Source organism: Sinocyclocheilus anshuiensis, unplaced genomic scaffold (assembly GCF_001515605.1).
Source record: "Sinocyclocheilus anshuiensis isolate Anshui unplaced genomic scaffold, SAMN03320099.WGS_v1.1 scaffold1155, whole genome shotgun sequence".
NCBI lineage: Eukaryota > Metazoa > Chordata > Actinopteri > Cypriniformes > Cyprinidae > Sinocyclocheilus > Sinocyclocheilus anshuiensis.
In genome coordinates this window covers 64,634-80,565 of record NW_015542398.1, presented here as the reverse complement: position 1 = coordinate 80,565, position 15,932 = coordinate 64,634, and the positions used below count along the sequence as shown (strand labels likewise).

General features: G+C 37.1%; 1 protein-coding gene across 4 annotated transcripts in view; it reads left to right on the top strand.

Annotated features, from left to right (window-relative positions):
• The window catches only part of LOC107692883 (cell adhesion molecule 3-like), a 62,729-nt gene extending 47,539 nt beyond the window's left edge, over positions 1-15,190 (top strand). For 2 of the 4 annotated variants that reach the window (XM_016492090.1, XM_016492089.1), the window contains 6 exons: positions 222-312; positions 2,756-2,928; positions 3,160-3,537; positions 6,295-6,315; positions 12,197-12,322; positions 14,967-15,190. In XM_016492090.1, the coding sequence (XP_016347576.1) occupies positions 222-312; positions 2,756-2,928; positions 3,160-3,537; positions 6,295-6,315; positions 12,197-12,322; positions 14,967-15,085 (908 nt within the window). In that variant the 3' untranslated portion in view covers positions 15,086-15,190. The remainder of the gene's footprint in view (positions 1-221; positions 313-2,755; positions 2,929-3,159; positions 3,538-6,294; positions 6,316-12,196; positions 12,323-14,966) is intronic. The other 2 variants (XM_016492091.1, XM_016492092.1) reach the window with 2 other exon arrangements.
• Positions 15,191-15,932: the final 742 nt, after the last annotated feature.

Here is a 15,932-nt window from a genome sequence, read left to right as displayed (position 1 = left end):
GCTGCAATATAACAGAGTGAAAAATTTAAGGGGGTCTGAATACTTTCCGTACCCACTGTATATATATATATATTTATAAACTTGAATTTCCAGCACAGTTTCTGTGATTATAATATTAGCCATACTTTGATGTAGGATTTTGGCCATACCGCCCACCTCTACTGTATAATACATAAACATGAAGATAACAGAAACAAAATGTGTGTCTGTGTGTCTCTCAGTTTCTCCAAGCGTGTCGATTCAGCCTGAGAGTGACCTGCCCAGAGAAGGAGAGAAGTTTTTCCTGCAGTGTGTGGGGAACGGAAATCCAGAGTAAGACACACACTCTCTCTCTCTCATTTCCATCCTTGACATTCATGTTTTATCTCTCTCTCTCTCTCTCTCTCTCTCTCTCTCTCTCATTTCCATCCTTGACATTCATGTTTTATGTATGAAGCTGAAAATGGTCAGCCTATTGATCTCCTTTCTCTCTTTAACATACACACACACACACACAAACACACACATATGCAGGGTTTGGTTTAACAGTATCACCGTGATATTTGTGTTGATGTTACATGAGAAACCCTCTCCCCCAAACCAGGGAGAGGGATCAGAGACATCCTTGCATAGGTTTGTTTTAAAAACATACCCTCTATGATCTCAGTGAGTTCAGCAACTCCCTTACTGGAGCTAAAGGATGACACGTTATTATTTTATTATTTATTATTATTTAGTCATTTATCAGACGCTTTTATCCAAAGCGACTTACAAATGAGGACAACAGAAGCAATCAATTGTAGTATTAAAACAACTAAAAACAGATCCAAAACTAAAAGCTAAAACTTTATAAATACTACCTATACACATTTTAAAAATAAAGAGATTAAATAAAAATGACAAATGCATACAACAAAATCTCAAAACTTAACATTTAAATGAAAAACAAAAAATAAAGCTAAAAACAATTCAAAATATTAAAGAACAAAAGGTATAAGAGTATAATAATAAATTCAATATATATATTATTTCATTTCCATTGAGTTTGTTAGTTTAGTTTCCATTTCAGATATATTTATTACATTTTTAGCTATTTAAGCCTGGTTATATCACATAAATATTTCTCCCTGGAAATAGAAGTTAATGTAATTGAATATCACCCTCTACTGGTGCAGGATCACATTACAGCTCATTATTGCTCCTGACATCCATTAATACCACACCGAGAGCTATACAACCCTATTTAGACAACCCATAGTGTCTCTCTGTCACATTTTCTCATTTGCTTTTACGCTCTATCTCTTCCTTACTGGAATGGAAGCACAAATAGGGGGGCTGTATATGAAGAAGATACCTGTGGTATCAGAGGCAGCATTTACTGGTTCTGTAATGATCTTTTGATTATTGTCTATAAAACATTTGGGGTCAGTAAGATTTTATTTTTATTTTAAAGAATGTAATGCTTTTATTCAGCAAGGATGCATTAAATTGATCAAAAGTGACAGTAAATACATTTAGTGTTACAAACGATTTCGATTTCAAATAAATGCTGTTCTTTTGAACTTTTTATTCATCAAACCATCCACAGAAATATTTATACTGTTTTCAACATTGATAATAAATAAGAAATGTTTCTTGAGCACCAAATCAGCATATTAGAATGTTTTCTGCAGGATCTTGTGACACTGAAGACTGGAGTAATGATGCTGAAAATTCAGTTTTGGCCATCAAAGGAATAAATTACATTTTAAATATTTAAATAGAAAACAGTTATTTTAAATTGTAATGAATTCAATTGTAATGCTTTGTGTCTATCAAATATTAGCCAGTTTCTATGTGAAACGCTACCTCTCATATAACATCTCCTTACTTGTTTTGGTGTCTTACTGTATTGCAAGTAGACTGAGATATTAGTTTAGTCATAACTACACTGCTCTATCAGCATCAATAAAAAATGATATTGTTTGGATTATTCACACGCTCAAATAATGATACGCCTGCGTCCTCACTGTAGTTCACTAAATCCCTGTAACACACACAGACACGCTGATTTGGACACGGTATGAGCCCACAGAGAAAAGCCACAGTTACTTTGGCATATTGAGAGGATTTTAAAGGTGAAGTGTGTAATTTTTTGATGCTAAAATACCTTCTTTTATCGCAGCAGTAGGTAGACGTCCTCAGGAAGTGTGAACACTGTGACGCTATCAAAACATTTCTCTTTTCATTTGAGTACCAGACCAGCACGACACGGCAACATTGGCTCAACCAATAGCAGGATGTTGGGGCGGGGCTAGCGGTTTGGTTAACCAATGGAAAACAGGGAGATTGTTTAGGAAATCTGTTTGAACACAATCATTGGCCCTGTCCCAAAACCCACCATGCTTGTAGTAGTCCACCCAGAAATTGACTTTCAATCCTGATTGTGTTAAATGCTAGCAGCTGTTTTTGGACATTGACTTTTCTGTTTGATTCGTAAGACACTCCAGGTCAGGTGTGTCGCAGCAGCACTGGTGGTTTGGCCACATGGTTTTCTTTCCCATTTGATCAAGTCTGGTTCGTTTCACTTGACATGTTGACTGAGCTTCGCTGCGTTCGGGACGCTTTCCAGTGCATTCCTCTGTGCTCCTCAGTTCTTTTGATAGTGTGCCAAATTGCAAAACCCTTCAATCTGCTCAATTAAACGACTCTTTCTGCTTTGCTTTTGATGTGAAATTTCAAAACGTTGTATATGTGGTCCGTTTTGTAATGTAATCTCTCTCTCTCCCTCTCTCAGACCGACTGCGTTTGTGTGGCGGAGGAAAGACGGAGAGCTCCCCCCGATGACAAAGGTGGATGATGCGTTCCTGCACTTCGAATCCCTCAACAAGTCGGATAATGGCGTTTATGAGTGCCAGGCTGATAACGGGATCGGAATGGGGGACGTAACACACACTCTTCTGGTACAAGGTAATTAACGAGAGACAAACGAGGAAGAGAGAGGAATAGAGAGAAAAGGTGTTTTCGTCATTGTTTATTTCTTCTGCTGATTTATGTTTACTTTCACGTCTCCTTTTTCTGAATTTTACTTTCCTTTCTTTTTGTTTCTCTTTTTGCATGATATGTTCTTTATTTCCTCTTCCATTTTCCCTCCCATCCATCATCCATCTCTCCATCCATCATTTTCCTTCATCTTCCAAGACCAGGAAGATTCAGACCTCTTTATTCTCACCCCCACTCTCCCTTCATTCTCTGCTTTTTCCACATTTTCTCCTGAAACTTCAGTTTCACCATCTTCTGAAGACGAAACTCTTCTTCCACTCTCATCTTCATCGTCTTCCACTACCTTCCCCACATCCACTCTTACCTTTTCCTCGACTCTCCCTCCTTTCACTTCTGCTCCTTCCACTCTCCCTCCTTCTCCTGAAGTTCTCACCACCTCTCTTTCCAACGCTCTCTTCCCTGATCTCACTCTTCTGCCCTCCTCTGTTCCTGCCCGCACCCCTCCCTCACCCCCCTCCTCCTCCCCTGCCACTCCATCATCTGTTCCTCGGCTGAATGGAGTGCACACCTTTACAGGTAATTCATCGTACACATACACAAACCTAACAGTGGTTTAACATGCCACTGCTGTGCCACTGATCACAGTTACAGGTTGATGTGTGTGTGGGATAGGGATGGGCATGATTACCCGAGTGCTCTGAGAAGAGACTGCAATGATCAACCATGACAACACAATAATTGACACCTGACACTCCTGTCATGTCCTGTTTTTGTGTGAGTGCGCGGCTTTGAGTGTGCTCGAGCTGTGCGCTCTCGTCTACGTGCCCTGTTTCCTTGTTTCATGTTGGAGTGTGGTGTTCGGATCCCGGCACTCACGTCTTGTTGAGTTTCGGTTTCGTGTCGGGGTCCGGACACTCGCGCTCCATGTTCTGTCTTGTTGTGGGAGCGTGCGGTCTCGAGTTCACTCGGGCTGTACGCTCTTCTGTCCACGTGGATTGTGTTGTTTTGTGTTGCACACGGTTTGTGTTCGGCCGCGTGCTTCACTGTTGTCTTGTGTTGTTGCACGCAGCTCGTGTTTTTCATTGGCTGTGTGCTTTCATGTTGTCATGTCTTGTGTGAACACGTGGCTTATGAGTATTCTCATTGGCTGCGTGTTCGTGTCGTGTTTTGTTAGAGCACATGGCTTGTGATTGTTTTGCTGGCTATGTGCTTGTGTTTTTGTTTTGTGTGAGCACATGGCTTTTGTCTTTGTTTCCTGTGTGCCATGTGCTCTCATGTCAATTGTCTTGATCCCACCCATCTTGTTACCTGATTATTGGTTAATTTGCCCCACCTGTGTTTCCCTCATTAGCCTCCTCATTTGCTCCCCATTTATTCTCCTTGTGTTTGCAGTCCTGTGCCAGTTCGTTGTCGTATGTATCCTGGATGTGTCCTGTCCTGCCTTGTCCTGCCTAGCCTAGCCAAGCCTTGTCTTGTTGCCAGCTGTGATTTTCCCCTATGGGGTAGTTTTTGTTGCTTGTTTTGTTTTATTTTATTATTAATAAAAGCCCATCTCCTGCACCATTGATTCCTTGCTCCATCCTTCACCCCCACCCCTGAAAATAATTGCCTTGAGTTTTAAACTTCAAAACATTTCACACTGAACAAAATCCAGTAACAACCATGCACAGATCAGATAAAAGGGGGTTGTTTTGTAATTTAGTTATTTATTTTTGCATTATGTATTTAATATAAGAATATTTAATATAATAAAGCTATTGTTAATATAACAAAACTACCGTTCAAACGTTTGGGGTCAGTACTTTAAAAAAAAAAAAAATTATTCAGCAAGTATGCATTAAATTGACAGTGACAGTAAAGACTTTTATATTGTCTACTCATCAAAACAATCCTAAAAAATGTATCACAGTTTCCAGAAAAATATTAAGCAGCTGTTTTCAACATTGATAATAATAAGAAATATTTCTTAAGCACCAAATCAGCATGTTTGAAAATTCAGCTTTCCATCACAGGAATAAATTATATTAATATAATTTATTCCTAATATCATTAATGTTTTCTATTTTAATATATTAAAATAGAAAACAGTTATTTAAAACTTTAATACTATTTCAGAATATTACTGTTTTTCCTGTATTTTTTATCAAATAAATGCAGCCTTGGTGAGCATAATAGACTTCTTTCAGAAACCTAAAAAAAATTCCCGACTCCAAACTTTTAAATGGAAGTGTATATTGTTTTGGCAGTACCTTCTTTTTTTGTTAACATAGTATATGACATGGTCATGACCTAACGACATAAATTTTGAGTGTGTCCAGTTAAATAGATGGCTCACAGAAAAATGAAAATGTCATTATTTACTCATCTTGATCTAAACCTGTATGATGTATTTCTTTCATGGAACAGAAAAAGTGAATGTTCAGGTGAATATAATAAATGTGAATGAGAACTGCGGCTGTCAAGCTCCATTAATAACAAAAACACCATGAAATTAACAGAGAAGTATATCTGTCTTCTGAAGCCATATGATTAATTATTTTAATCGTTATTCATTGAGAATACAATGTAGCTTTTCTTCATGAGAGATAACTGTTCGATTTACAGTATGAATCAATCATTCTTCTTTTGAGTTGGATATTTTCATTTGATTTAGTTAAAAAATGTATTATTGTTCCACAGAAGAAAGTCATACAGGTTTGGAACGACATGAGGGTAAGTAAATGATTCATTATTATAACCGTTTCTTCTAATGTGTGTCATGTACATGTCTAAAAAAAAAAAAAACACACACAGATGTGTAGACACCCCCCACCTCTGCACTTGAGAACTTGCTTGATTCATCTTTCACGTACCTGTTTAGACAAAACGAACAAAATGCCCATCCCTGGTGTGTGGGTGGAACAGCTTGAATGTGTCACTTCATAATCGAGCAGGTTGTGTTTGTGCGTGTGAGAAAGATAGAGATGTATATTGAGATCTCCAGTGCAGTATCACAGAAGCATGTTGAGAAGGATCTGCTGTCGGCTTTGACTGTAATGCAGGATTTAACCAGGCACATCTCACGGCAAAGCCTCTGATTATCCAGAAACACAATCTGACACCACACCTTCCCTCCAGAAAACATTCACTTCATTATTTCATTATTTTGCTATGTGAAATCCTCTTCTGAGATTTTTTTGGTAGTGTTCAGTGAGCGCACTCAGATGCACACACATGCATGCTTGCGCACATTTTTTCACCGTTTCTCTTTGTTCCTTTTCTTGCTTCACATCTCGTGCTTCCACTCATCCATCCACCCATCCATTCCATTCATCCCTTCATCCTCTTGAGAAGAAGCCGGAGTAAGCGCTGCAGGTATTGTCACATCTCTCTCTAACTGTCTCTCTTTTTCTTTCTTTTCCTTCTTTTTTCTTTCAGTATTGTCCTGTCTCTCTTTCATTTGTCTGTTAGTCTTAATTTATGATGGATCTGGGTGTTTTTTTTTTTTAGCAACAACTCTGTTGAATTGCACTGTCATTATGAACATAGTTAATGGTGCAGGAACATTGTTAATGAAGGCAAAACATTTTATATTACATGGAAAACTATTAATATCAGCGTAAATTTGCTGGTTCATTGAAAGCTTAGAACTGAATTAGGTTGATGCCAAAAACTGCATTTTCAGCCAATTTGAAAACAATCTCGCTTAGAAGAATGAATGAGATATTATTGATGCAACTCAGTTTTTGCTACAGGGAGGTCCAACAATCTGTAGCCTGGTGGAAGTCATCAGCAGTGAATCATCTGAGCCTGGAAATGTATCTTCCCCCTTTATCAATCTGGTCATTTGCAGAGCCTGACTGATAAGGACTGCCGATTTCTGTCACTTTACATGCTGCAAGTTCGATTCTGTCCCCTCCTCGCAGGTCTTTTTCCACATTGTACTAATTTAAACCGTACATTTGCATCATCAACATGAGTGCATCACGCAGAGACCCTCCCCCAGGGGGGGACTTCAATCTCTGTTCAAAAATGTGCAACACTGTGAGATCCCAATGGGGTGCCAGAGCCTGTTCTATTTGTATGGAATTCAGAGGACATGCCTGAATAAACTATTGTAATGTCAGATTAATTTTCTTAGGGAATTAATCATTATTATTCTAGCTCAGGTTTTGAACGGAATCGAATCTGAAAATTCGAAGTCAACCTGATTAGAACTGATTTCCAATTTGATAGTTTACACTTTATCAACGGTCGCGATTGGTTGGTTTCTTGATGACGCAGAGGCTTGAGCAGTTCTTCTAAAAAGTCTGAGTTTGCAAGACTTTAGGCTTTTGAAGATCTCTGGCAATCACGAAGTTTCAATTGAAGTGTTTGAGTTTTGGAGTCTCGCTCGTGGTGTTACGGCATGGGAGCGCTTTGTCGCGCGGTCACCAAGGCGAAAAGCCACAGTTCTAGAGAGAGAGAGAGCGAGCGAGCGAGCGAGCGAGGGCTTTGTGTCCATTTTTAAGGAGGCTGACTTTGGTCCGCCCCACAGATCTTCCAATCGGACGCTGTTGCAAGGCGGAGCGTGCATACATTAACCTGATGCTTCACTTTATCATGTGGGGAAATATCTCTGTGAAGAGTTTGTTAATACTTCTATAAAGTGTCGTACAACACACACTGTTCAAAATAACAGCTTTTCACTCATTTCAATGTCGTGGGAATAAAACGAGCTTTTGTTCAACATCAAATAACAGGTATTTTGCATACACATTAATAATCTTATCTACTAAAAGGAAAAGTTATAAGGCAAAGATTAAGATATCATAGGTTTCAATAACACATCAAACAGAAAGCACAGAAAGGCACAAAACATATTATTTGTGAATATAGTTGCCCTCTTATACTTTTAAATGATTGTCTTTTGAATAGTCTGTGTACGTTCTGTTTCTTTGTCTGTGACAGGAGAAACGCGCGCTTTTCTGGAAAGTAGATTAAAAGACAGAAGTCCTATGGTCCATAAAAGTCATGCTGTGGTTAAGAGTCATGTGATGGTCACGTATAGATCCCGTGTTTGCAGGCCTGAGGGCGTCAGTTAATTTACTCATCCTTTTCCTGTTGGATATAATAGTTCCATTCATTGGCGGTCACAAGACATCACGAGGTATCTATAGGTTATAGTCCTGACACAAAAGATCTCTGTGTTATCTCCTGATTGGATCGGTTTTTTCATCACTCCTCTGAGTAGATGAGACAAGACCGACAGGAAGTTGACCCAGAATATTGGAGTCATGTGCTGGGCCTTCTGTAATATTTCTGTTTCATAATTCACGTGGTGAATCCACAGTTTATGGGGGTCTGTTTCACAAGACAGAGACCTTACACTATTTTTGTAATGAATCAAACTGTTTATCACATAATAAATTGATTGCCTTGGTGGTAATCTTCAACATTTTGTTGTAACAGTTTGGAGAGAGCTATATTTGGAGATTGCCATGAAAAATTAGCAATTTATAAAAGAAGGTTTTTATATCCAGCATTACATATTAATTTCACCAACATAAAATTCATATAAAGACACCATATCAGGGTCATTATATGATTAACTTGAAAGACAAATATGACTAGGGTGATCATACATGCTTTCAAATCGCTCTCGCGGTACTTTGGTGTCATACAACGATCGGTGCGCAGCTTCAAGTCGTACAAACACGTGCGCGTATTTGCATCGCTTTGATCATTCTCACCTTCTTACGCGCGACGCGCCACGATTGGTCGATTATGTACCCAGAGTCGGTGCCTTTCTGATAGCTAGTGGCAGCTTATTCCACAGATTTGGACCGCTCACCACAAACGCACAATCACCCTTGAGTCTAGATCTAGTTCTGGGCACTGCTAAGAGTGCCAGATCACTGGATCTAAGTGATCTAGAGGGAACATGTCTTACGAGGAGATCTGCAAGATAAGGTGGAGTGCGGTTATTAATAGACTTAAATACCATGACCAGGATTTTGAACTCAATTCTGTATTTTACAGGTAGCCAATTCAACGAAACAAGGATGGGAGTGATATGTTCATATTTTCGTGTCCGGGTCACTTTTTTAATTGGCATGTATATTTGTGTGTCATCAGCGTGGCAATGAAACGCTATCCCATGTTTTGCAAGAATATTTGCATAAAGGTATCATATATAAAGAGAATAAAGTTGGAGCTAAAATGGATCCCTGCGGAACTCCGCAAGCAAGATGCGCCGTGGAAGAAGCAAAATTATCAATGTTAACTGAAAAAGAACAGTTAGTCAAATAAGATATAAACCATTTTAGAACGTTTCCCTGCAGACCGATACAGTGTTCTAAACGGGAAATAAGAATAGAGTGATTAATAGTATCAAACGCTGCTGATATTGCATGTTATTGGTCAAACTACTTTGGATGTTTTAGGCAATATAAAAATCATGGCCAGGATGTGTCCCGTATAAATGGCACATATGGCCACCCTAAATATGACTCAAGTTGACCATGATTTTTTTTTTTTCAGGCTAAACACCCTCTTCTCTCTGCCATGAGTACTAACAGCATCTCTCTACCATTATAGCTAGCTAACGGCTTGGAACGAGAAGGTTCCACATATTGAAAAATTGTTCATTCCGTTTTTTTATTAACATTATTATCCAAACTAATTCACTATTTAATGCATTGCAAAAGATGCAAAAAATGTGAGATGCTCGCCAAAGTCAATTTCTGCAGAGTAAAACCGCAATGAGAAATGATTTGGAAGCAAATCATCATCAATAGCACATCAGTTATTCTGTATGAACCAAATCTGGAATGCCATTTTCAAAAAGGGACTTGAGTATGATTTCTTTGTGTATGCTTGAGTTCAGAAAACACCAATGAAATTCACTGAACTTTGACATCAAAGAGCTTGGGTCCTCACCAAAAATAGCTATAAAGCCTTGAAAAACAGGCCTGATTTAATGTGAAGTTTACCAGTATGTTTAACCAGGCATATACAGTCTGCCTTGTAATGATTTTATCAAAGTGCATCATCACAATATCCTCTAATTGTACATTTAGATTTCCTTTGCCATCATCTAACACTGACTTAAAATTATTCTTTAAAAATGATAATAAATAAATCAATAAAAAACAATATAAATATCTAATAAACAAAGCTGTAGCATTGAAAATTATTGATTTTAGTTTTAATGTGATATTTTTAATGTATCAATACCAGCCAATAATTATTTTAATATCAGTGCCTCCATAATTAATAATATTAAACAGTCCTATTTAACTGAAATGACCCCTGTAAAAGAGCTTTAGTGCTTTCTACTTTTTCTGTTTTTTTTTCTCTTTCACTTTCCCTCTCTTTGTTTCTATCTGTTTCTCTTTTCTCTCTGTCGCTCTTAGGGCTTCTTGTCGTGTCACTCAGCACTCACTCTGTTTGTCCTCCTTCATCCTCTCTGCTCTCATCTATTGCCCCCTGTTTTTTTCTTCTCCTGAAGTGTGCGAGCGTCAGGGTGACTGTTAACTTGTCTTGTTTTGATGGAGTATTGTTTGAGAAGGAGACAGAGATCGTGCTGTGGGTGGGAGTGATGGACGTCGTTCATGCTCTCTGAGTCCAGGCAAAGTCACTGAAGCTTATGATAGATTCGCTGAAATCTTGCTTTTGATTATTCATGTGTTCCCTTTCAAACAGAGAGGTCAGCGGCTCTTGGGGCTTCACGGTAGATGGAAAATGACATTGTAGTAAATTGCTAGCCCATTACAAATATACTTCACACATTATATGAACTGCTACCATTCAAAGTTTTGAGGTCAGTAAGATTTATTTTTTTAAGTAAAATATTTTTCTGTTTCAAATAAATGCTGTACTTTTGAACTTTATTCAACAAAGAATAAAAAACAATTCATCACAGTTTCCACACAAATACTAAGCAGTACAACTGTCAACATTGATGATAATAATAAATGTTTCTTAAGCATGAAATCATCATATTAGAATGATTTCTGAAGGATCGTGTGACACTGAAGACTGGAGTAATGCTGCTGAAAATTCAGCTTTGTAATCACAGGAATAAATTACAGTTTAAAATATATTAAAATAGAAAACAGTTATTTTAAATTGTAATAATATTTCACAATATTATTGTTTTCTGATCAAATGAATGCAGCCTTGATGAGTATAAGAGACTTCTTAAAAAACATGAAAAATTTTTTACTGACCTCAAACTTTTGAATGGTAGAATGCATAATGTGAAATAACAGGAAACAAGACCTGTGCTTCTTTTCGCTATATTTAAATGGGAATAAACAATCAGTAATTATCATCTTGTGTGAGATATTTTAGTTCAGTTCGCTTGAAAATGTCAAGGGCCCTATTAAGAAGAAATCGCTTCAAATTGTTTCCAAAGATAAGCATTATTGTGCATTAGGGCTGGGAAAAAGATTCACACATTGCAATGCTTTCTCAAGGGAATCTGTAATCGGGAAGAAAAAAGGATTTTAAATTTATAGTAATATCATTTTAAATAATGTTGTTTATGGAAAAAGCATGTGTAGTATTATCAGAGGGGTTGTGTTTTTGTCAGAGCAGCTGGTTGTGAATAATTGGGATTCACTTTTATTCAAGTATGCAAACTTTTCTCAAATCCAGATGAAAATTTGCATCAACCTGAATAGTTTTAGCACGGATTTCCATCAGTGATTCATGTCACATTTAAATTGAAGTATTCTGAGAACATAACTTTTCAAATTCATATTGCACATTTCCATCTATTGTACAGTCTCCATATACAGCGAAGCGAATCATTAGGTCTTTTGTTACATTTCAAAATATTTGCAACTTTATGCCTTTTAGAGGACTGTTTTGTCAAGTCAAGTATTGCGCTATTCTATTGCGCTTTATACAATACAGATTGTGTCAAAGCAGCTTCTCAGAGATAAACAGGAAACTAGCAGAATCAATTATGGAAACTCAACTGGAGAAAACGTATTGTTTGTAATTTGCATTGTGACTCCCTGAATCAAAATCAGATTGTGAGGATTTCCAGTGTTACCATACATGAATGACCTCTGCTGTGTTTGTAAAGATGTGGTGGGGATGAATAAGTATTATATGTTTTTCAGTCTTTTGAGTTTCAGCTGAAGTCTCTCTCGAACTTTTCTCTGATTTTGCCTGGTCAGTATTGTTAAGACATCGGTGGTCATTCTGATTGTCCTCTTTGCACAGCTTTGACTATCTACCTGTCTTTCTGTCCATTTCTCAGACCCCACAGTGATGTCCACCCCTTTAGGAGTAGACCATGCTGTGATTGGTGGAGTGGTTGCTGTTATTGTCTTCATCATGCTTTGTCTCCTCATCGTCCTCGGCAGATACCTCATCAGACACAAAGGTACCACACACTCACACACGACCCTAATCAGACACAAAGAAATCCCTCGCTGTCTTTCACACACACACACACACACACACACACACACACACACACACACACACACACACACACACACACCTGAGGCGTCTGGAGGGCTTATAACCTTCTGGGACTGTTCAAATTCCTGACAGAGTGTCTGGCAGCATCCTGCCCCATCAGCAGCTTTTTTTTTTTTTTTTTTATGATTTTTTTATGGATTTTGTCTTGACAAACATTCTAGAAACTTGACTCAAAATCTCATTGTTGACTGAGACATTATGCTTATAATGAACCACGTGTCTCACTGCAATGGTGCACCTAGAAAAAAAAAATGAGAAAAATGGGCTTGGAAAAAGAAAATGAAATGAAAATGCTGAGTTTATGAACACAGAATGAGAGGACAAAGTACAGGTACATACAAGGTTGCATGTCCTTGCTTTTATATAAATGCATATCAATTGCTCAGTATAAATACTGTATATGATCAATATCTAATAGTAATTGTAATATTTTGCTTAAAGTATTATCTATAGTCAAGATTTGAGTTTTTTTTTGCAGCAAAACTATTTCCATTTTCCTCTCTCTGACCTTTGGAATTGTAATTGCTACTGTACCTTTAAGATATCTATACGCAAATGACCTTTATTATCTCTGCTTATATAGCGTTGATGAAAGTAAATTTTAAAAGCAACATGTTACATTATTGTTACCTCAAGTTGCATCATTACATTTTATGGAAAGTAACACATTACTGTAGGTACTTTTGCATTTAAAAGTGTGTGAGTACATCTCTTACCTATCTCTTACTTTCCATTACAGCATAAATGTATTAACACAGGAATCATGGTAAAATAAATAAATAAATAATTGCATGCTCAAATAGAACATTGTTGACAAAATGTTGCCTTTTCTGTTCATTCTTGTTCCCAGTCTACAAAAAAACAAGATAGTTGATTTTCATTAGAACAGCAGAGTTGAATGCATTAATTTTATTTAAAAAAATTTAATAAATAAAAGATAAATATAAAATAAAAATACTGAATAAATTACTTGTATGTTACACCTTAACTCCAGTACTGGTACTTCTGTCATCATAACTGTGACACACTCTGAATGAGGTATTTTTATAGTTTAGTGGACTAGGTGGACTGGGGAGGGAGTTCTGAAATTTAGATTTCTGTATAGTACATCAGTTTCTTTTATTTAAAAAATGCAAGAACAATTCTGTCCCATCTTATATCCCCTTAAAAACAGCTATTTTGCAGAGTGCAAGCAGCAATTGACAGACTGACAGACTGTGTCACTGCACAGAGGGACACTGTAAACAGATCATCACAGCTGTGCTGCAGCTTTCCCTCTCTACACTCTTAAAAATAAAGGTGCTTCACGATGCCATAGAAGAACCTTTTTGTCTAAATGGTTCCATAAAGAACCTTTAACATCTGAAGAACCTTTCTGTTTCACAAAAGGTTCTTTGTGGCGAAATAAGGTTCTTCAGATTACAAAAAGGTAAGAAAGAGATGGTTCTTTAAAGAACCTTTGACTGAATGGTTCTTTGTGGAACCAAAAATGGTTCTTCTATGGCATCGCTTGAAGAACCTTTTGAAGCACCTTTATTTTTAAGAGTGTATCTATCTATGACTTACAGCGTACAACTCAAGAAAAGCTGTCAGAAGCGATACATTAGTCTTCCCGCCAGAATATTAATTTGTTAAAGTGATAGTTCACCCAAAATTGAACATTTTGTCATAATTTACTCAACATCATGTTGTACGAATTTCTTTCTTCTGTTGAACACAAAAGAAGATATTTAGAAGAATGTTTGTACCCAAACAGTTGCTGGTAGCCATTGACTTCTGTAGATTTTTTTTTACTGTAATATGGAAGTCAATGGCTACCAGCAACTGTTTGGTTGCAAACATTCTTCAAAATATCTTCTTTTGTGTTCAACAGAAGAAAGAGTTTATTTTTGGGTGAACTATCCCTTTAAGGTTAATTAAGCTGTGATATTAATAGAAAACCCCAGTCTTCAACATTTATTTTTCTCTTACTGTTTACTAAAATTATTTTAATTAAATACAATATAATAAGTAAAATAAAATGAAACTTTTAGTTAGAAGCTACATTTAATTGTATTTTAAGTCTCTTATGTTCACCTACGGTGCATTTATTTGAACACTCTATGTAAAACAGAAATATAGTGAAATAATATTGTGTACTAATATTATTACAATTTAAAAACAATTTCAAATGTTTTCTATTTTAATATTTAAAAAAAAAAAAGTAATTTATTACTGAGATGCAAAGCTGAATTTTCAGCATCATTACTCCAGTCCTCAGTGTCACATGATCCTTTAGAAATTTCCTGATTTCCTGCTCAAGAAACATTTCTAATTATTATCAACATTGAAAACATTTATATTTCACTTTTTAAAAACATCAATACACGCAACAAAAACTGTGAGAAAAAGAATCATAATGTAATAATAATATGCAGTATAATATAAAATAAGCATTCAACAAATCACTGAAAATATACAATTAATGAAGATGATATACAAATAGCAGTAACAAATAATACGGATAAAGCTGTGGTTTCACTCTCTCTCTGTCTCTCTCTCAGGTACGTACCTGACTCATGAGGCGAAAGGTTCCGATGATGCTCCTGATGCAGACACAGCCATCATTAACGCTGAGGGTGGCCACTCTGGGATGGATGACAAGAAAGAGTACTTCATCTAGAGATCCATCCCTCTGCACCCTCTTCCTTCACATGCTTCAGTTCACTCAGCCTGACAGGGAAAAACAGGGATGGCAGAAGAGAGAGGATATATGTGAGGAAAAAAACAAAACAAGTGTTGACCTGTTGGAACTGAAGGACCTCAAATACACTTCGACACACAGGACAGGGATGTGAGAGTTGGCGCGTGGGCTCATTTACACACACACACACACACACACACTATTTCTTCATTACCATAATGACACATGAGCAAACACACATGACGAGACGTAAACAATAACAACAGGCAATATGACAGTGACCACACTTCCCTCGCCTCCCATGATTCCTTTCAAACGGTCCAGATGTACTCTGGCACATGTTGCACAGTGATATGTGCATGCATGAACTTTCAAGACACACGGTCTGCTCCCAAAACCATTGAAAGACACAGACTCGTAACAGGCACGCATGCAAACACACACTGAACAAAAAGTGTCTTAAACTGAATACAAAATTGAATGAATTAAAACCATTCAACCCTGCAATATCACTGACAGACACACACACACTCATATACATCACATCATTGTTACATTACATCACACACACACACAGAATAACCAGGCAAAAACAGCAGCCCCTGCAACCATTGTATATACTCTCTGAGCCTGCCTGGTTTTCTTACATGTGTGGAAATGCTGAGTTGATAACAAAAATATCTGGACTATAAAAAAAAAAAACATGGTGTTATGAAAACTTCAGTAATATTTGTATGAATTACGTTCTCCAAGTTTGATTTCTGGTGTTTACTGTTGGTGCAACAGTCTAGTGTCATTTCATCAACCTAGGAAGATTATTATTATT